Raw genomic sequence first — 21,114 nt, forward strand, 5'->3', positions numbered from 1 at the left:
TGATGATCACTGGGACCAATAACTCCCTCTGTGAAGACCAGATGTACAGTTTCAGGACTTCAGATCACGTGATTCATAATGTTGAGCTCACTTGTGATTGGTTAGTTGCATCCGATCGCTGTCTCCAGTGACCGGATGGTGTGGAGATGGATGGTGGAGCAACTTTTTGATACAACGTGCAAACCTGTAAGTTTTTCTTCTTTTTTTGGCGGGTGGGGTTGAAAATGACGTTTTAGGTTCAAGACTCTTTAGTTGGGAAATATAACAAGAAGCCACCAACTGGACGGTAAGTTTCATGTTTCTCCAGGCAGCGTGACGATTCTCCCATGAGCATCTGATCTGCAGCAGCTTCGTCTCACTGATGCAACCTGGAGCCGTAAACAGCTGATGTAAGGTTCTGCAAATGAGAAATCTAACGCAAGGTGTTACCGCAGAGCTTCCACCGAGGCGAGGAGCTTCGCGACGGACACGAATGGATGGATGCCCGGTTGATGTCGGGGCCCCCCGCGGTGCAACATGGAGAGACGTGACTCCTGCTGGAGGTCTCCATAGTGACAGAAGATGGAGACTTCTGCAGATCTTCAAGTCAAACAAACTTTGTGTTCCAACCTCAAAAACCATTATATTTATTCTGATAGTTTAGGAGTAGCTGGTTATACCTGTTTTTTTATTTTCAAATTGAGTATTATGTTCGTCTGCAGCCTCCAAACTGTTCAAATCAACATTTGATTACATCTTATTTCTCTTCAACTGTGCAACAAGGTGGTGCAATGACTAATTTATCATTCAGATTATTAATAGCATTTTATGAGACTGAGAAAAACTTGTACATATACATTGTTTGTATATGTAAAAATACAAATACATTTTTTGTATTTAATGTACAAATATAATGTATGTATCGTTATTCTTGCTACACGACCTAGACAGAAAAAAAATCTAATGGTGACATTTGTCTTAGTTCAAACTTTTCCTGTTTATCTTTTATTCATGATCTGTCAGCGTAACGTTTTCTTTCCATTTGTTTCCCCAAGCAGATTTTTTTCCAACTCTACCAATTTCAGCAGGAAGGAAGGACAAACAACAACAAACTGATGTTATAATCCTTTATTAAACAACAACCTTGTCAAATTTCCTAGTCTGCTTTTCAAAATTGAAGCAGCCGGTTAATTTTTCTGCTCTGTTTTTATGACGGAGAACAGAAAAAAAGCAAAAATATGATGTGTTTTTTCCCCTCCCCCTCCCCAAACTTTCTCACACAGATTTATTTATGCAAAAGCTCAAGAAGAGTTACACACGTCGAGCTGTCGAGACAGGAAAGCCGGTAAAAAGAACTCAACATCAAAATAAAAACAAAACAAAAAAAACATTTCCAACATAAACGCAAGCATTATGTTGTAAAGATTTAAGACATTCGCTGTTTAGTAAAGCGCATTTAGTAAAGGGACAATCAGTTTACTTAGCTGATAAAAAAAATAAAAATGGAGATTCAGTCTCTTTACTTCAGTTAACATGAGGATCAAAGACACAAAGCTGGCTGGCTGTTTTAAAACGTAACACTTTGGTTCGGCTTCACCCGACCTGTTTGATTCTGTTTGTGCAGTGACTTGTAAAAATGGGTGATAACAAGTCAGACACGTGTGAAAATACATAAAAATCGCCTTCAAGCAATCTCAAACCTGTGCTGCGACCTCTCAGAAGAAACAAATCCTGAGTTTATTTTTGTCTAGATTTGAAAAGGTGGGTAGGAATGAATTATTTTCCACCTCATCCAGTGCAGATCTGAGTAAATTAATACATGTTCCTCTTCAAAATCTTGTCTAAATCTGCTGCACGACATGTAAAAGGAAATGTACCGGCAGTTCTGCCAATGAATTCAAATTCTGATTGGGTTCTGAGAGTTTTTAAGGTCTTAAGAAAACAGTTGTAGTCAAGTCTATCCTTCAAAGCAGATCATATAAATGTATAAATTATATTTTTGTCTGACAAATAAAAAAAAGAAGAAGCATTTCAGCTTGAAAAGTTCCTATAAACTCCTCAGCACAAGGAAACGGAAATGGATCTTTCATGCGATCAGCATGGCGTCTTAAAAACGATGTTCAAGTATTTCAAGAACCAGAAATTAAATAAGCACACTAGAGTCTCCTAAAAGAGTGCAAAATATAATCACACAAAGCTGCATATTTTATTTTTTCTCCTTCTTTTTCAACAAGAAAAAATACTGATTAAATATGCTCCCCTGCTGCCTGCCATCATTCTCACGAGTCAATCAAAATGTGACAGATCATGGCGGTGAGAGAAAAATCCAAAATTAATTTCAGTAAGGCGTCCAACATGGACAGAACCAGTTAGCCACAACATACTTTTTTTTAATAGTTTTGACATCTTATTTGTGTCGCAATTTTATTTATTAATTTCGTCTTGCTCAGTTGTTTTATAATCAAGAAGAGCTAGCAAAACGAAACACCAACTTAACTAGGAGAAAGTTCTGACGTATGCTTGTACACTGAACCACGAAGCAGAAAAATACTCATAAATAGTTATAATCAATAGCAAAATATTAAAAAATGACCTAGTGGCACGCTCATAATTGTAAGCATAAAGTTACCAGAACCTCATGCTGCCAAAAGGTTTCGCCAGGCAGACGTTTGGTCAAACTTCATTCTTCTGTCCGCTAAGCTCATTGCGCGCTGCACAAAGAGCTCCTCCTACTTTAATATTACCAAAAAAAAAACAAAAAAACAACAAAAACAAAAAAAAAACCCTGCTGCAACAGGAGCTCCAGGAGTAACATTACTCAACACCTTTTCAGTAGAAATGAGTCCTTTACTCATCGGACAATAAGGGAGAACTTTCATATCTTTGAACACGTGATGCAAAGGGATTCTCAAACGTAGGCGATCGTTCCGTGGACACGGAACCGGTAGAGACACGTGTACTCCATGTGACCCCAGTTGGAGAGAACTCGTAGCTCCACGAACCGATACACCTCGTCACTGGGGTTCTGCGCCAGAGCCGGGGAGAAGAAGACAACGGGACGAACCCGGAGAGAGGTCAGAGGTTAACGGAGACTGGGACTGTATTCTGTTACGGTGGAAACAGAAACGATAATAGTGCAACGGGTTGTGAGGGATACTGCAGACAGAAAAGTGAAGGAGGAATGCATATCTGCCGAAAGATCTCAGAAATTGAAAGAGTTCGAAAAGTCAAGAGTTTGCTAGAAAAAAAAAGTAAAAAAATTTTTGCAAGGCAAACATTTTCCACTTTGATGCTCTGAAATCTCCATGTTTCTTTCTAGGAAATTTCTAACATTAATAGAAAGTTTTTTTTTTCTAGAAATTTTGGACTTTTTAAACTCAGAAATTTAGAAGTTCTTTTCTTCAAAAAATCTGAAGTTCTTTTGTTAGAAATTTACTCCTCTTTATGTATTGACCGTTTCAATCTGCAATATCCCTAATGCACCACCGTGTAATAGAGACCAGTCTGAACTTACAGGCAGCTTAAACGTCTGAGTCGACTCGCCGTCTTCATCATAAAAAAACGCCCCGAGCAGCGCTCCTTCTTCTGTGTCATTTTTCAATCCCTGGAGGAGAAAGAAACAGAGGAAAGCTGCTCTTACGGAAGCTCTTTCTAAATCACAGTGATTTATAATAATAATAATAACAGCTGGCAATACACACGTCACCTATTAATGCAATTAATCACATCGCTTTTTTAACGTTGTTTTTTAAACATACGAAAGTCCTGAGCCGGAACCTTTGTTTTGTGGCGTGTTTCTGGCGGTGCCGTAAATCTGACGCACAACTACAAACAGCAGCGATGGTTAACAAAGACACTGGGAGTTTATTTTCACTCATTCATTTTGTTGTGTGCAAGTAGTTTTTCTTTTTTAAATCAAGTTCCACTAATAGTTAATAATAATAATAATAATAATAATAGTAATAATAATAATAATAATAATAATAATACAGAATATTAATAATAATATGTTTCATACAAGATTAACAATATGAAGGTTTGGAGCACAGGTCAGGTTCGGTTAGATCTTCTGAAATGACATATAATAAATACAGTATCACATTTGACTATTATAAAACTCTGCTCCAGTATTTGCCAAGAAATTGTTTTTGCACTCAATTTAGACAAACTGGAAGGCATGAATAAATCCCTCCATTTTATATTCGCTAATGAACTACGTAATATAATTACAGACAGTCATCCATTACTGGCAGAACCATCGATCGTGTTTCTTCTTTTATGTCACTGTGTGTTATTGTCATTTTTGTAACCGGCTGACTTGCTGCCTGAAAGCCATGTGGCGCCACAAGTGTGTTCAAATCAGCCGAATGGAGTGATGTGTAGAGCAAAATGTGTCACTGACATTGCAAGGCCACCACAGAGTTTCGTTTGAGCTTCCGGGACACACAAAACCATAAAATAAATAAATAAAACGCATGGAACTCACGTAGACTTCAAAGTCTTTGGGTGCCGAGTCGATGTGGCCGGTGGGGGAGTTGTAGCGAGGCAGGTGGTCCAGAGTCACATGACTTATCCTGATGGGGTGAGACAGAGAGATGACCAGGGTGCCTTGGACGCCGTGGAACGCCCAGCATTTCCCAGGGAGCAGCACCGGGTAGCCCTGGAGAGGCAGCAGGCTTCGTTAGCGACCCCGCCTGGGGAAGCTAACGTTTACCGACGGAGCGAACGGGATGCGGTACCTGGATGACGGTGCGCGGGCTCTCAGACGGATACCAGAGAGGGAAACCGAAGAGAGTGATGCAGGCCGAGCGAATGCGATACGTCTCCGAACAGCGCGTGCTGACGATGCTGGCTCCTTCACAGACACGCACAAAACAAGACCAGAGAAACGTCCGGACATAAATATTTAAATATTTCTGGAGGGGCTTTAATTTGAATAAACATCAAACCTAAGGAAGCCGAGAGAGGTGGTATTTGCGTAGTTTGTTGGGGTTTTTTCTCCTCAATATAACAAGATATTTATGTTTTCAATAGTGACTGTTTTCTTCAGATAATTTCTTCCGTTATTACAATTTAGTTTGAGATAATGAGTTACGGTTACACACACATGCCATGACTTACACTGAGAAGTCCTTAGAAGTGGCAGTTAGAATGAAATCAGGCTTAAAACACACACACACGCACGCACGCACACACACACACACACACCAAATCAACTTATCTAAAAAAAAAAAAAAAAGCGATCTGGAAATTAACTTGTCTCCAGAAAACCATCGGGGGAAAGTATTTGTGGTCTCGGCTTCCTTACCAAACAAAGCAGACTTGGTAGAATTTTAAACCTCTGACCTTGAGTCTCAAGAGCAAAGTCAGGCATTCTGTCCGCCTCTGGACGTCCACACTCTGTGCCGTCCAATTTGACCCTGCTTGCTTCCTGTTCCTGATTGAAGAACAGAGCTAACAGTGAGAAACACACAGTTAGGAGTTCATACATCCGTGACGATCTCCAGATGGGTTACCTTGATGCGATCGGTGAGCCACTTCTCCATGGCCAGCTGGAGCTCTGGCGTGAGCTGGTTGTGGGCGGAGTCTGGAGCTGGCGTCGCCTGCATAGAGGACAGCTCCTGGGACAACTACGGCAACAGAGAGGGGCCACAGTGAAACCGGAGCAAAGTGTTGAAGGCGGAGATGCGGTGGGGGAGGGGGGCTTCTTCGACAGTCAGACACGTTTCCGTCTGTTACCTTGGCGTTCTGGGTCTCCAGAGTTTGGATCTTGAGGCTGAGGCTGGCGGCAGCGGAGCGGCTGTCCGTCTGATGGTATTCCATCTGCTTCTCCAGACCAGAAACCTCCAGCTCCAAGTGGCGGCGCATGTCAGAGTCCGTCGCCTCGATCTTCGCCTTCAGGAAATCCACGTCCAGCTGATGTTTCTCATTCAGCTGCGGGAAACAGACACAGAGAAGCTGTTGGGTGTGGACACTGCTGCTCCTTACGGACAGGCAGCTCTTTATTAAAATATTCACACACTCATCCTGCACACTGTGTGCAGACTGTGAAAAAATATTTGCCCTCCGCTCCCAGATTTCGTCTGTTTTGGCTTATTTAATTACTCTCACGATTCAGATTCTCAGAGACATTTTGATATCAAACTAAGATCAACACAAAAAGCAGTTTTAAACCTGCAGCAGCAGAAGAATCCAACAGAAAATCTATCATTTCTGCAGTTTCACATCTCAAGCACCAGAGGGCACTCTAGGTGCAGGTGAGCTAAATTTCCTTTCAAGAATCTTAACAATAGAAACAGCTCATTAAAGGACGTTCAAACAAAAATGGATACAATAAAACAGGACACTGGATTTGGTTCAGCCAACTGAGAATAAATTGACCGTTTTCCAGCTAATTTGTTGATACATCAATATAAAGACAACGCTTTCAGTCCACTTAACATCAAAATTTGTTGATGAGTTAAAATTACACAATTTTGCTTCTTGCTGTTATCATTGTGCCTCAAAAGTCAATGGGTTCATCTGTATTTTTTTTTTAAGTTTCTCCAACAAAACATACCAAAATCACTTTTGAATGCCACTTGTATGCTGAAATGCAATAATGACATTTTCTCTTATTGTCAAGTGATATCTGGCAGCTGAAGAGAAAATGTGTCTAGGTGAAGGTTGTTCTGATTTTGACTTTTCTGGATGTTGTATTAACTGATCACCATAGATGCTGGATAAATGTACCAAAAGAAAAACAAACACAAAACCAAACCAACCTGGCACAGAAGCTGCTCCTGTTTCAGCTGAAGCTCCACCTGGGACAGAAAAACAAACAAATTTAATAAAAATCTGTTTCTGGATCAGGGCTCAGGTCTCGAATCCATTCTTATTTACTGTTCAATACCTTTTGCAATAACTGAATATTACAAATATTAAATTTCTCTCTAGTTTTTTCTCTAATCGATCCATTTCCTTTGTCTTACCAGGAAATCTTGCATCTCTGCTTGTACAGCAGCAGAAACGACACGTGGATCCTGGATGGAAGGAAAATGTACTTTTAATCAACTCAAATGAGAAAACACCACAGTCGTGAGCAAAGCTGAAGCACACGGCATATTTCAAAACAAGCAGGTTGTAAATAAATGTTTGCAACATATTAAAACCATGTTTTGACTGTGATGCCCTTTCTACAAAGTACGTTATGATGTGACAGCAAACACAAACCTTCAGGAAATCCACAGGCAGACTTTGAAAGTTTGTTTTTTTTCACGTCAGTCCACATGGCATTTTGCCAAAAGTCCAAACGTGAGTTGGAGTATTTAGCTAGAACTGGAGTCCACTTTAAAACTCTGCAGAGATCAGGCCTGCATGTGACTCATAAACTCAGATTAACTTTTGTCTGAAATCAGAATTTTTTTAAGGACCTGAAATATTTCCGTTTTACAAAGTAGCAAAATCTAGGCACGCACGGATCCACTTTTATTGCTTCCGACACCGATGTCTGAAGTTTAGTATCGGCCGATACCGATCTGATACGGAAGAACAATAAAACTTTTCTTTTTCTTAAACCCCAAATTGTACCAAATTGCAAATTTATTTGATAACTCTGCACCAGCAAAGAACACAACTAATTATGCAAAATACCTTCACAAGCTTGTTCAGTCGGTGCAAATAGAAGTAGAACAACCAAAATAAAGAAACTGGCAAAACAACAGGTTAACTACCTTTGGCCAAACACGTACAAATAAACTGCAACACACTTTCTTTCAAATGTTTCACAAAGTGCAATTAGAAATTCTAAATATAAAATAAATAATAAAGCATGACGTCGCTCAAAGAATAGAACTAGAATGAGTATATCAACTCTTATGGATCAGCCACATTGTCACAGATACCCAATCTAGAATTTATTTCAATAACGGGAATGATACAGATGTCAATATCGGATCGGTGCATCACTAGTGAAAACAGAACGAATCTGTAAGAAAGTAGAATAGTTTTTTCCCAGCAGCGCACTGTGGAAACCAGCATAACCAGCACAGACACACAGAGAGAAGCACACAAGCCTAGCACCTACCACCACAGACGTGGGGATGGCGCCGGGTCGAAACTCGGGTTGTGTGCGAACGACGAAAGAGGTGAACAAAGGAAGGAGCAACCAAATACCTGCAGAAAGAAATAAAGAGGGAAAAACACAGCTTCAGATGAAGCACTAAGAGACACACAGTAACTACAGCAACATTTAACTGAGGCGTGACGCGTTCGGTCACTGATCATGAACATGAAACATGGCTGCTTTGACCCTGCAACCTCCTCTGATTTCCTGGGGAAAACCCTGCTCTTGATCACTTTATGCCCTTCACAGGACAGCGGCTCTAGCAGCGCTGCAAAAGGGCGTGGCCTGCTTTCATTAAAAGGAAACGTGATCGCAGTCGTTTGAGCTGCAGAGATCTCCACAGATCTGCTGGAATAATGCTAGTGTCTTTAACACGAGGCTGAAACAACAACCAGACAGCCGAGCAGGCTCCAACACGTTGACTGTTAGCGTAACTTACACATGAGTATGATGATGAGCAGGAGAGCAAACAGGAGCACCTTCTTCGTTCGGTCCCAGGTGACTAAATCCTTAACTGTAGGAAAGAGAACTCATGCTTTATTTACAGAGATATTTTTATGAGCTAGAAAAATCACAAGAAGCTATTTTTACATAAGTATTGGCATGTGAACGCGGCTTTTAATCCACAGGCAGACGTTGAGAAGTAATAAAAATATTGGCGTTGTCAAGGTATGCACCATACATGGGCAATAATATCATTTTCGTGCGATGTTATTGTTAGTCATTAACAACCGATGTTTATTTCTGGATTGTAAGGTGTAAAAATCTAGAACGCAATTAAATGTCTTTTTTTTAACTTTTTGCACACCAAAGTATTCATATATATAAAGTAGTTTTTACATACCAAGTCAGAACCTTTGTTGTCTGTTTCTAGTACGCCCATAAATCTCATGCACAAGTTATGTCCCCAAACAAAGCAGCAGATGACAAACCTGCTTCTCTTCTCTTGGCAAACTTAGCAGTTTTGCTAAATACCGATACGATTAAAAAAAACAAAACGAAAAAAAAGACCTCCTACTCTACCTACTCCAGAGGCAAAACATTTTAGCAGAAACCAAGATTCAAAATTAAGTTAATTTAGTTTCGAAATGTCAAATTGCACAGTTATATGGTAAGTGGAAACACAGCGAAAGACGACAAACCTGAAGATGTGACCTGAAGCACTTTTCTGTGTGCATGAGCAGCCATCACTGAGGCTGAATCTATCACAAAGTAGAGACAAATAATTTAATTGGGATTCTCCCGAAACACAAACGCACATAAAAAACACAAAGTAGTTCTCACTCATTAGATTAGAAAAGGCATCACTGATCCTTCTTCTGTATCCTGGACTGAAAGCTGGACCGGTACTGCCGGGTGGGGAACTGGTTGTGCTGGTGGCAGGCGAAGGCTTCCTGTAGGGGCCCTCGGCGGACGAGTACCCCGAGCTGTCGGCGCCACTTTTACTCCGCTCCTTGCTTTTGGATCTGTGCTGTAGGGGCGACAGGGCGGCGCTGCAGTGGCCAGGAGAAGGGCTCCTCTCCGGGGTCAGCGAGTGGCATCGCTTGGACGTGTGGTTCTGAGAAGACGACGGAGTCAGAGCCGGCCGAGGCGTCGGCGCGGTGGGGGCGAAGGAGACGCTCCTCAGGGGCGACAGGGTGGGAGCTCTCCCTGCCGTCAGACCTGGAAGGGAACAGACAGCTGCCTTGTCAGATTGTCCTACTCCCAAGCTTCCTCAGCTTGACGGATGACATGACATCTAATTAGCTTCTAGTTATTATTGTTTTGTTAAATTAGTAATTATTTAGTGTTGCTGTTTTGAAAAGAGCCCTTCAGCAGAGATCTGACGAGCTCTACAACAGAGTTCAGGAGCGACAGAGTCTACTGGCCTGGCTCAGGAACTGGAGTTCCTGGACTGGCAGAACTGCCGTTGCTGCTGGTGCGGGAAGCTGACCTCCGACTTCCGGACTTCTTCTTGAAAACCCTGGAGGACGAATGGGCGTCAGAGAACAATCACACATGGGGCTCGAGTTGGATTTCCAAGCCAGAATCCATGCTTTGCACACAAATACTGGAGATACTTACTTGACAGGATTTTCTCTGTAGGATATGTTGGTCACACTGCTGGAGTCGGATTCCTCATCTGAATGGTAGTAGCCACCAGATACCAGGCGAGAACTCCTACGAGCCATGACTGAAGAGACATGATGAAGAAATCATAGGATTAAGAAAGCTACTTTTTTGCTCAATATATCGGCACCAACATCAGTATCGGCCAAAATTAGTCTGATTTAACATATCTGTTTCAGTTTGACAAATAAAATGGGATTGATATTAGCAACTGATAACGAAATCTAGTCGCCGTTTATTTCTAGACGGGAAAAGGATCGTCGTGATGCACTTGTTTGGTCACATGACAGTAACGTGATGTCGCAAAGGATTGTGGGAAGCAATGGTTAAACTGGTAGTCTGCCTGTTTCTTTTCAAGATGTCAGAAGGGTAATAATATATATATATATATATATATATATATATATATATATATATATATATATATATATATATATATATATATATATATATATATATATATATACATATATACATATATATATATATATATATAGCATGTATATATAGCATATACCCGGCCCAGGGTCTTTCTGCATGTTCTCCCTGTGCCTGGTGGGTTCTCTCAAGGTACTCCAGCTTCCTTCCACAGTCCAAAACATGACTGTCAGGTTAATTGGTCTCTCTAATTATCCCTAGGTATGAGTGTTATTTAAAAATAGAGTGATTTGTATCACTAAACTTTACACAGTAACTGCATTTAATCATATTTTCAAATTTACTGATATTTACTGATGGTTTTGTGGAACAATGGAGACATTAGTAAAAATTACATTGACAATCACACAGATTTTTTTAAATTTACCATCAATAAGTGAAATTTATTACAACAAATCCATGCTCACAGGAAAGACATGCAGACAACACATCCCAGCTGGGAATAATTTATAGTAATAATTCATTCACACAGTCGATAGCAGTGGATACAACCGTAGGAGCAGCAGCACCATGTGGTGGCCCAGCCACAGTGAAACATAACAAAGGAGCAACATTAACCCTGTTAGCGGTGGTGGTAGTCATGCCAACAGTTAAGTCTCTAGAAGACGCTTTTGCAGTTAATCTTGGGCACGTGTAATCCAACTAATACGGCACACTCCCTGGGATTACACAGCAGGAGTATATAAACGCAACTCTACAGGACATGCAAACAATTGTTCCTGCTTTCTGACGGAAACAAAAACACACATATACCTCCTACAGACCTCAACAGAGCTGGTGAACTTAAAGGAAAATATCTCACTGTTCAATCAAAGGAGACTGATAGAAGGAGGGAGCAACCTGTTCTCAGCTGCTTTGTTAGCAGTATAAGCTCAAACATCATTACCTGCCGGTAACACAAAGAATCCCAACGATGATGCAACAGCAACTTTAAGCTGTGCGGTCCGATTGGTTAAAGATGTGTTCGTACAATGAAGATAATCAGCATAAACTGCTCAGCTTTACTCCTGACTGAACCAACGCTCTGGTGGTTAAAACTACATACCAGAGGTGTTGAAGTTACCGTCTTAGGAACCTAGAGGAACGAGCTACAGTCAGCGTACAGCTTCAGTATTACAGATAAAAACTATAGATCAGGCCTGAAATCTGGGGATAGTGAACCTTCAATCACATAAAGACAGTTGCAAAGTTGGTCATCTGTCACCTGAAGAAACATTTCCAGGATTAAAGGTCTAATGTCGTAGCAACACCTAGAAAAACTCATCCATGCGTTTATCTGTAGTAGCATTGATTATTGCAATAGTGTCTTCATAAGTCTGCCTACAAAGTCAATCAGACAGGTGCTGCAGATCCAGAATATTGCTGCTCATGTCCTCAATAAAACCAGGAAAATAGAGCACATCTTCTCAGTCCCTATTCTGGCTCCCTATGGACTCTAAAATACTCTTGTTAGTTCATAAATCGCTGAATGGCTTGGAACAGAAATACATCACAGAGCTGTTGTCCTTGTGTAAACCTCACTCTGGTTCTAGTCTACTCTGCTTACCCGGACCAAACCAAACACGCAGAACCAAACATGCAGAAGCAGCAGTCTGTCTTCATGCACCACAAATCTGAAACAAACTTTCATAAAACTGCAAAAAAGCCAAAACACTGAGTTCCTTTGAAGCAAGGTTAAAACCCCAAATGTTTAAAGTTATTTTTGGTCAGTATTAACTGGGGCATTGAAAAATTCTCGTCTTCATTCCAATGTGATGTTTTATGTTCATAATTTTTATGTTTTTAATCAGGTAAAGCATTTTGAACTGCAGGTGTCGCTGAAATGTGCTGCACAAATAAATACTTCCACTCTACAAAAATTTGCTTCTTTGAGTTTGTGCATCACATAAAATTTAAAATACATTCAAGTTTGTGGCTATAAGATGAGGAAAAGCAAAAAAAGCATGAACCTTAATGTGAGCTCGATTAGAGGAAACACATTAGCATGCTAAGAAGAGCTAAAGTTGTAACTACAGGCTCCCAGAATGGAGTGTGTCATTATAGTCATATATTAATAGACCCATAAACTGGCCAGACTCTTTTGAGCAGAGTTACTCATAACTTGGTCATTCAAACAGGCGAAGACTTAGAAAGAACCCGGTTCCAATCATCAGTCCATCTTCTCAACATGGTGTTACCCAGCAGAGAGACAGCCAACGCTCAACTCACTAGAACGTAACCGAGATGTCCAGCTTTCAGCACAGAAGAAGCTTGTATCGTCTTAAATCCTTACCCCGGTCAAAGTTAGCGGGAATCCTGAAGTCATTAACGTGGGTTTGAATGTGCAGCCGAGCGTCACTACAACACTGACTGAAAAAGAGCGGCAGATGATGACAGAAGGGGAAGCTGTGGCAGTCTCGACCCAACAGACAGGAAGTCTGTATGACAACGTGCATGAACTCAGAAAACACTGATGTCCAAACATTTCATATTGACTAATTAGCATTAGTAGGGAAATGAGACACAAAAGTTTTTCTCCAATGAGATCTTGTCTGGCTTAATGGGTCAATATTACCTTCTGTCTGTTTATCAGCCGCCGGGTTAAAAAAAAAAAAAGAAAAAAGAAGGTAAACCAGGAAGAGGTGATATTTATGCAAGCAGTCAATAATAGCATCATCATGCTAACTGTGCCTTCCAGTGCAGTGGAAACAGGCTCTCTCTCTGTTTACCCTAAACAACAACAGGACAGTGTGTGTTTCTCTTCTGAGCCGTGTCGCACACACACAGACGTGGCTCCACACTGTGGAGTACATCTTCACACTGAAAAATAAAGGTCAGAACTGCTACAGTTCTGACCAACACCGAGGTAAAGTTTAGGCGTTAGAGTTAGATATTAATAGTTTTTTCTCCCCTCTCGTGATAAATACCAGGCTTCTCATGCAATGTATTCATTTGCATGGAGGCCTCCATTGTTTATGTCTTATCAGATTTTCAATGGAGGCAACAGGAGAATGTCATTCCCATACGATGGACGGTAAACTAGAGGTGGGTAAAAAAAAATACTGATTCATCAAGGCATTGTAAATTTATTTTTCTCCAACTGAACATCTTTTCAGGGTGAGACTGAGTCAGAATGGCAATATTGATCAAATATGATTTAAAATTATGATTATGAAAGTGAATGAAAAATTTAAAAATAAGTAATTATTAAGATTATTATCAATTAATTATTTGAATAATACTGATTCCTAAATCAATATTTGAAGCAACATTGAATCAAATGGTAAAGAATTGAAATTGAATTTTTAGATCATCAAGACTCAGCCCAAGCCAAAACTACAGAACATGAGAGACGACATGACGCCATTTCTAATTGAAGCACATTTTTGAAACCATAACACCAATCCTATCTGACAATAGAGATAAGACTGTTCAAAATATTTGGACGCCACAGCAACAGCAAGGAGAAGAAAACCGCTTAGCGTTTCCTTTTCTTAATGCGTCTGAAAATGAGCCGAGGGAAGAGTTTGCACTGTAATTCGTGAACATGCCAACTTCCTCCCCGGTCAGCGAGACCTGATCCCTCATCACAAAAAGCTTAATCTCTTCTTTAAAAGCTGCATCTTGCAAAGCCAACACAACAAATCACCGTTCTTTCTCAAATCGTCGGAAAGTCGTATTTGTAATGAAACGGCGAGACGCCTGTGCAGACGTGTGAAAATGTGAACAGGCCACAGTGTCAGGAAGATGAAAACATTCCCCGGGGGAAAAAAAATAAAAAATCTGATTTAAGTTCTACCAGGGATCATGTGCAAAAACAGACAAAAGGGGACTTTATCCAGAACGGGCAGCACAATCTTTTCACACAAATACATGTGAATACCATGTGACATTACCGCTTTTCTGGCACAGATGATCCGTACCCTTTTCCAGATTTTAGACTGTTGGAACTAAGCCTGTCACAGTAAGAAATAAAGCAATTAATCATGATAGTGTGTTATATAGACTCTTAAACATCATGTATGATGGGAGGAAACTGTTCAAAACTGTGTAATTCCCATTTTTGAACTGTCCTGTTGATATTACAGCCTCTCCAACTTCAAATCGAATCAAAAGCACATTGAAATACCCTAAAAGACATTGAACACCAATTGGGATGAAGGTGGTTCAACAAGCAACTGACTGCGTACCTACACACCCAAGACTTTGTGGTTGTAACATTCCAAATGTCAAGACTTTTTCAAGGCACCAGAAGCACAAAAAAGTTGGGTGCAAAATCTACCTTTGAAGAAGCAAAGCAGAATCCCAAAAAAGTGTCTGATTCAAAGTCAAAAGACAGCAGAACAAAAGTCAAAGGCCTTGTGAAGATGCTGGGTCAGATGACTTGATTGGGCTGAAAGGCCACTCAGCGAAGAGGAAGCCATTACTCCACAACGAACTTAAATTACAGACTGCAGTTTCACAAATTTACAAAAGAAAAAGGCCTTTATTCTTGGAGATATGTCCTGTGGTCTGATGAAACTAAAGTGGAACTGTTTTGACATAATGACTGTTGAAACATTTGGAGGAGAAAAATAACAGGATACTTGTACCCAATCAACACCATCCCAAGTCTGGGGAAGAGCTGGTGCACTTATAAAATAGATGGCATCACAAGGGAAGGACATTAAGCAACAATATTGAAGGTAGATCTACAGACATCAGTCAGAAAGTTAAAATGAATGTATTGTCCAAATGAATAATGACCCAAAGAATTCAGTCAAAGTGGATTCAAAGTCTTAAGGACAACAAAGTCGTTGTTTTGGGGTTGTCTTGATCTGAATTTAATTTGTGGGCTGGTCTGCCAAGTCATGCAAGAGCAAAACCACCTACAAATCTGACTGAGTTCCACCGGGTCTGTCTGGAGGAATGGACCAGAATTCCATCAAACTATTGTTACAAGCTGGTGATAGGAAACCCAAATCATTTAACCGAAGGCATACAGTTCAAAGGCAGCGCAACTGGATACTCAGGAAATGTATGTCAACTTCTGGTTTTAAAGACATTAATCAATAACTCTCTGACATATTCATTTCCTCATGATTGTGATATTTAGGAAGTAGAAATAAGTTTGGTAATTACAAGAGAGGTTGGTCTGATTTAACTATAAGAGGGAAAAAAGCAGATATATCCTTTAATGTGGCGCATTTAAACTTCTGGTTTCCCTCCTCAAATAAGATTAACAGCAAACCAAGCATCTAATGAGATAATGAAATTGATTTTCTCTCTTGGAACACTACTTTCCTTATTTTGGTCTCAACATTTGTCGGCTGAAAAAAAATATAGCATATTCATTTTAACTCAGCAGCAGGCAGAGTGAGGCATTTCTACTGGGTCTGAGAGACCAACTATTGACACTGGCAAAACATGAAGACGGAAAAATGGCACGAGAGAGAGAGAGGTGAAAAAAAGAGAGTGAGAACTAGACTGCTAAAAGGCTAGACAAAAAAAACAAAACAACAACAACAACAAAAAAAGAAGCCTGTCACAAAACAGAAATAAAAGCTGGGTGGGCAAAATGACAAAAACAAAAGGTTAAAAAGATGAAAGAGGGATGTAGACGGGAACTTTTTAGTGGAAAAGAAACAAAACCACAGAGGGCGAGTGAATGGAGGGTAAAGCTGCCAGCCAGAAAAATGGCCAGAGAACATTTAAGTTCAGTTTGAACGGAAAAAGAAGGGGCAGCGGAAAGGGGAAAACATCTTGGAAGAACGTGACTACAGTTGGAAGGGGCAAACTTAGAATGGAATGCAGTGAATTGGCTTTAATGGGGGCCAAACTGGCTGGCAAATAGCTGAGGATGTGGCCAAAACCGCTGGAACAATCCAGTGAAATGTGACTCAGACACACAAAGAAGAAGTGAAGTCGTCTCCTCGTTTACCCTGAAAGCAGCACGGAAGGTAAAGAAGCGCTTGGATCTGGTTGCTACCTAATAAATCCTGCTTACATCAGAGCCGTCCAGATGTTTTCTTCGCATTTTCTCGCTTTCTACAGTTGCATTCTGGATTTTTCGGAGGCACTGGGTAGTTTTCTTTGTTCTGGTTTACAATAAGCAGCAGATGGGCAGCAGGTTTTCAGATTTATTTAGTTATTTTTTTATGGAATAATTGCACTATAACAACCATTGCTATTACTTTGGTCTTTTTGATAACAGAATCAGAATCAGCTTTATGAGGCGAATATTGTGTGCCTGAACAAGAATTTCGACTTCTATTTCGGTATATGATTTTGGAGTACACTGACTGCACTTTTCAAGCTGATCACTAATTTAAAAAAAATAAATGGAAATAAATAAATAAATGAATGAATGAATAAACATTTTCACATATATCAACATCATGTAAAAATGTATTCACAAACTTTACTGCAAAAAAATTTGCATCTTCCTTTATTTTTTAACATAAAAGGTTAAATAAAACGATGACTCTTTAAAACCGGGGACACATTTCCTATAGCAAATATTTATCAAAAACTTTCTTTAATAAAAAAAAAAGTGAAATTTAATAAGTTTTATTTAACTGGATACCATTTTATATTGGTTTACCCAAATTACAGACTCTCTTGTTCTAATACTTAAAAATTTCCAAACAAAAAAGTGATGTGGAAAGGTACATCATCAGACCTAGTAATTTAAGGTTAATTTAATTAAAAGAGGAGTCCAAAGAGGAGTCCATGTATTGTTTAAACCGTGACAATATCGTGGAGATACATTGTTTAATCTTGAAATTCATCAAATGTGGCTATATTTGACATTTGATATTAACCCTCTCCAGGCAGATGTTGCAGATTTGCAACAGCTCAGTGCTACTTAGCTAGTCTTCGCAAGTAATTTCCCTGAGAGTGTTAAAGGTTAAAAGTCTTGTGAATCTGCAACATCATTTTGCCAACGTTTTTCATCTCTTTGTGTTCATTTCTGATTTTTGTGACAGCTGCTCTGTGGCTCTTTTTGGGAATGAATGAATAATTGTGCTTCTAGATTGGAAACCAGACTACTTCAGACCTTGGAGCCATGCCTGGTAATAAGAAATATATTCAAACCATTTGTGTTCCAGTAAGGCACAGCTGTTCTTTTGCTGTAGCCAGATTGGATCTAAATCGGTGCAGTGACGTTCTGCACCAAGTTTTATATCTGTATACATTTATTTTCAGGATGTTTAGTTGTCACATCAATGTGACAACTAAACATATTTCCAGGAAAACCCCTACAGTGGTGCTGCGTTTCTAAGGAAACACCACAACATAAAAACAGATGGCTTTCAGCCCAGGGTGATACATAATAGGGGACTCCACAAGAGGGAGTGATGTTTTTGAACTGTACAAACTTTTTTATTGTTTGCCTATTCAATTGTGTGTCAGCAGCATAGGAAATTATTACTGTGCTAAATTACAGACTGTTTCAGTGTGTTTTGTTTAAAACACACTGAAAATTTAAAATCTTACATATTTGCAACCTGTGGCTCTCTGAACCCTCTGCAATGGCTCTGACTAACTCTAGCTTAAAATGATAAAGAATCAACTAGTGTTTTTAATATAAATGTCATAATAAATGCCAGTTCAAGCAGGGTTTTTTTTTCTTGTAATAAATTACTTTTCCACATACAAATACTGATGATGTTGTTTCAGATCTATTTGGAAACAATGTTCTTTTTTCATTGCAATTTTCCATACATTTAAACACCCAATAGAAGAAAATGTTTTCCCCATATTAAAACCTAAAAACAGAAATAAAATGGGGTTTAAAAATGATGACAAATATTCTTAAATAGATATTTGATATATATATAAGCATTATTTAGCTGGACATGTGGTTTTCAGGGTTTTAAATACCTGCACGTTTATAAAATAAAGCAGCACAGTATCCACAAGTCGGAGTGGTCCATGAACGCAGCAGGCAGCCCAACCGACAAAAGTAGCATCACGAAGAAGAACAATGCGGTGGACACATGAAGCGGACAAAGTGTGTGAAACCTGAACGGAAACCGCTTCACGGCACGAGGAGCGGTTGTTTACTGGGCGTTCATAACTTACCTCGTCATGTAGAGCCGTCTGCCGTAGATAAACAGAACAAGTCGCTAACAGCCAACACAACTGTTAGTTTCCAGTTGCTCAGGAGATGATAATCCTCTCTTTGGAAGGTTAGACGCAACCATTAAGCTTCATTTAAAGCGTCATAATCCCGCTCAAGCTTCTGCTACAAAATACCCGAAGCTAAAATTAAACTGCGTTGTATTTCATTAAGTTAGGTTTTAATTTTGGACACCATGACAGCAGAGTAAAGCTGCGGTGCCAGCACTGACGGTCGTTGGGACGGCTTCACTTCGCCGCTTGTTGACAGTAGTCAAGCTAACAGGCTAAAACAGACTTCCGGAGGAGATTTCCAAAATAAAGGCGCTAGTCTTTATTTTGACAAGTGAAAAGTGACGTACCAGTTAAATTGTAGAAATTTGACAGTGGCACTTTTATTCTTAATATCGTTTGCTTATATTTCAATTGCGGTCCTTCCGCCAGTTTCTTTCTTTTCTTTTTTTTTATTGTAGAGAAATCTAAGAGAGATATTTGTAGTTGACACATAAATAATGTAAAATTTAGAAATGTGACAGTAAAATTATGAAACGGCCTAAGAACCACTCGATAGCATTGCTGCTTTAGAAAAAAAAATGTATGCATTATATCGCTGATGCATAATGTACAGTTTATCTATGTATTCTTTTCTTCTTAGTTTATTTTTGTATCGAAACTGCAGTAATACAGTAAGAAAAATGTTTGTTTTGTTTTTTTCTAAAACTGTTTTAAATTAATAGCCATCAAAGCGTAACATTTGCTTATGTGATCAGACTAAGACTTTAAAGCGAACATCTATATCTCACCGGAAATGTGGACCACAACCAGCCCCACTTCTATATTTATTTATTTATTTACCTGCAGCTGTACACGACCACACCGGCGATGTTGTTCACTTTCAAACTGCTTCCGGTACCGCTTTCGCATTCCCCAGCAGTAAGCAGCTACCAACGCCACCAAACGACGTCACGCTGTTGGGGGTCGGCCGCTGGCGTCCCCGTATGCCAGCTGCAATTTAAACCTTCTGTGACTAGGGGGAGCCATTTAGCTACAGATACTTGTGACAACGCTGTCTCGTGTTTGCTCTGTTTGTACTTGGAAAGTGCTGAGGAGAACCGGCGGCTGCTTTCTGAGCTGCATACTGCGGGAGGTTTCACATAAACATCATCCAGACATTATCTGGGACAACTGGAGGATGGTTATAGCTTTATGATGATGAGATGATGACGCCACCGTAAAGTAATTCCTTGGCACATTAGTTTACAAGTTGTTTTTATCTCAAAAAGAAAAGTGCCTCCTTTGTTCTCTTTTTAAAAGTCGTTTTCATAACGTTGTTCACAGGACCGTTTTAAACCAGAGATCCAGTTTTCAGTCAAATCTACAACGGCGTTCTGGTTTTCTTGTGTTTTTAAAGTGCAGTGAAAGGCACCGGCGCCTTCAGCTGTCGTGCTTCCGTCCTCAACATCGCTGCATGAGGTTTGCATGTTCACCATCTCTATATCCCAGTACTCCGGCTTCCTGTCATAGTCTAAAAAGATTTAGTGCGCTTTACAGTGGATGCTTGATGGAAGGAAATTGACACTTGTTTACAATAGTAATATTAATGTCATTATATGGCATCACGACAGACATACTCAAGATTTATTGTATTTATTCTCCAGAAAACAAAAAAGCAAGCTGGTGATTATTGCCAGTCTATCTTCTGCCCCACAAGACATCAACAGAAAAAGGGGCAGAGCTGTCAGTTACCGGTTACTAGAGCAACAGAACTCTGCCCACTGCCAAGAGCAACAGAACTTAAAACGTCACTAAATGTCTAAAGAAACATAGAAAAAAACATAAAGTCAAAGAGCAAATAGACATGTTTTGACAAACTTCACATTTACAACATTGTTACATTTAACATGTTACATACATACACAGGCACACACCCGAACACACACACAAATATCCCTGACCCTACCTGGTAGTGGGGTCAGGTTCAGTATAGGTGTGTTGTAAACAAATATTTTAGTAATCAAGTAATGTATTGATTATTTTTATGATTAATTGAGTAATTGGATAAAACAATGCATAAAAATATTGATAAATCTGGCATAACACCATTGTTATTATCGGATATCAATATTGGCCCAATTTTTCATTTTTGAGCGTCCCTATAATGTCCCCCCTTCTATTAATAGGGAGAATCCGTATTCTCCCTATTATCTTTTGTTTGCTGCTCACTGCTGGTCAGCTGGCTGAAAGAAGGTGGCTCCAGAGTGCTGAAGGCCTTTAGAGCAGTTCTGTGGGATTCTGCAGCACCACAACAATCACATCCTGACCCAAGAAAAGGTTTCAGTGTTGTGGAAGACATCCGGATTTGTTCCAGTATCGAGGAAAGCTCACTCTTCTGTCATCAACGA

General features: G+C 39.8%; 1 protein-coding gene across 2 annotated transcripts; it reads right to left on the minus strand.

Annotated features, from left to right (window-relative positions):
* Positions 1–1,092: 1,092 nt before the first annotated feature.
* LOC129366817 (SUN domain-containing protein 1-like) lies at positions 1,093–19,638 on the minus strand. Of its 2 annotated transcripts, none has more exons than XM_055040868.1 (16): positions 19,568–19,638; positions 10,148–10,256; positions 9,952–10,046; positions 9,368–9,745; positions 9,226–9,285; positions 8,523–8,597; positions 8,045–8,133; positions 6,951–7,001; positions 6,744–6,782; positions 5,719–5,913; positions 5,496–5,609; positions 5,326–5,416; positions 4,719–4,834; positions 4,466–4,639; positions 3,494–3,583; positions 1,093–3,004 (listed from the first exon to the last, which is right to left on the minus strand). In XM_055040868.1, exons 2-16 carry the CDS (start codon positions 10,252–10,254, stop codon positions 2,888–2,890), a joined length of 1,791 nt encoding a protein of 596 aa, XP_054896843.1. In that variant the 5' UTR covers positions 10,255–10,256; positions 19,568–19,638; the 3' UTR covers positions 1,093–2,887. The 2 variants fall into 2 exon arrangements, with proteins under 2 accessions (XP_054896843.1, XP_054896842.1); XM_055040867.1 differs by lacking the exon at positions 19,568–19,638 and adding an exon at positions 18,677–18,989.
* Between the last annotated feature and the right edge of the window lie 1,476 nt (positions 19,639–21,114).

This window comes from Poeciliopsis prolifica, unplaced genomic scaffold (assembly GCF_027474105.1).
Source record: "Poeciliopsis prolifica strain line A6 unplaced genomic scaffold, Auburn_PproV2 SCAFFOLD016, whole genome shotgun sequence".
In the NCBI taxonomy this organism is placed as follows: domain Eukaryota; kingdom Metazoa; phylum Chordata; class Actinopteri; order Cyprinodontiformes; family Poeciliidae; genus Poeciliopsis; species Poeciliopsis prolifica.

Bases quoted from the DNA above. Each gene is read 5' to 3' on its own strand.
- LOC129366817 (XM_055040868.1), bottom strand. From the start codon at position 10,254: ATGGCTCGTAGGAGTTCTCGCCTGGTATCTGGTGGCTACTACCATTCA. The intron at 8,598-9,225 runs GTTTGTCGTCTT...TCTTTCCTACAG, and splicing joins GCTTCAGGTCACATCTTCAG to TTAAGGATTTAGTCACCTGG. The intron at 8,134-8,522 runs GTAAGTTACGCT...TTCTTTCTGCAG, and splicing joins GCTCATCATCATACTCATGT to GTATTTGGTTGCTCCTTCCT.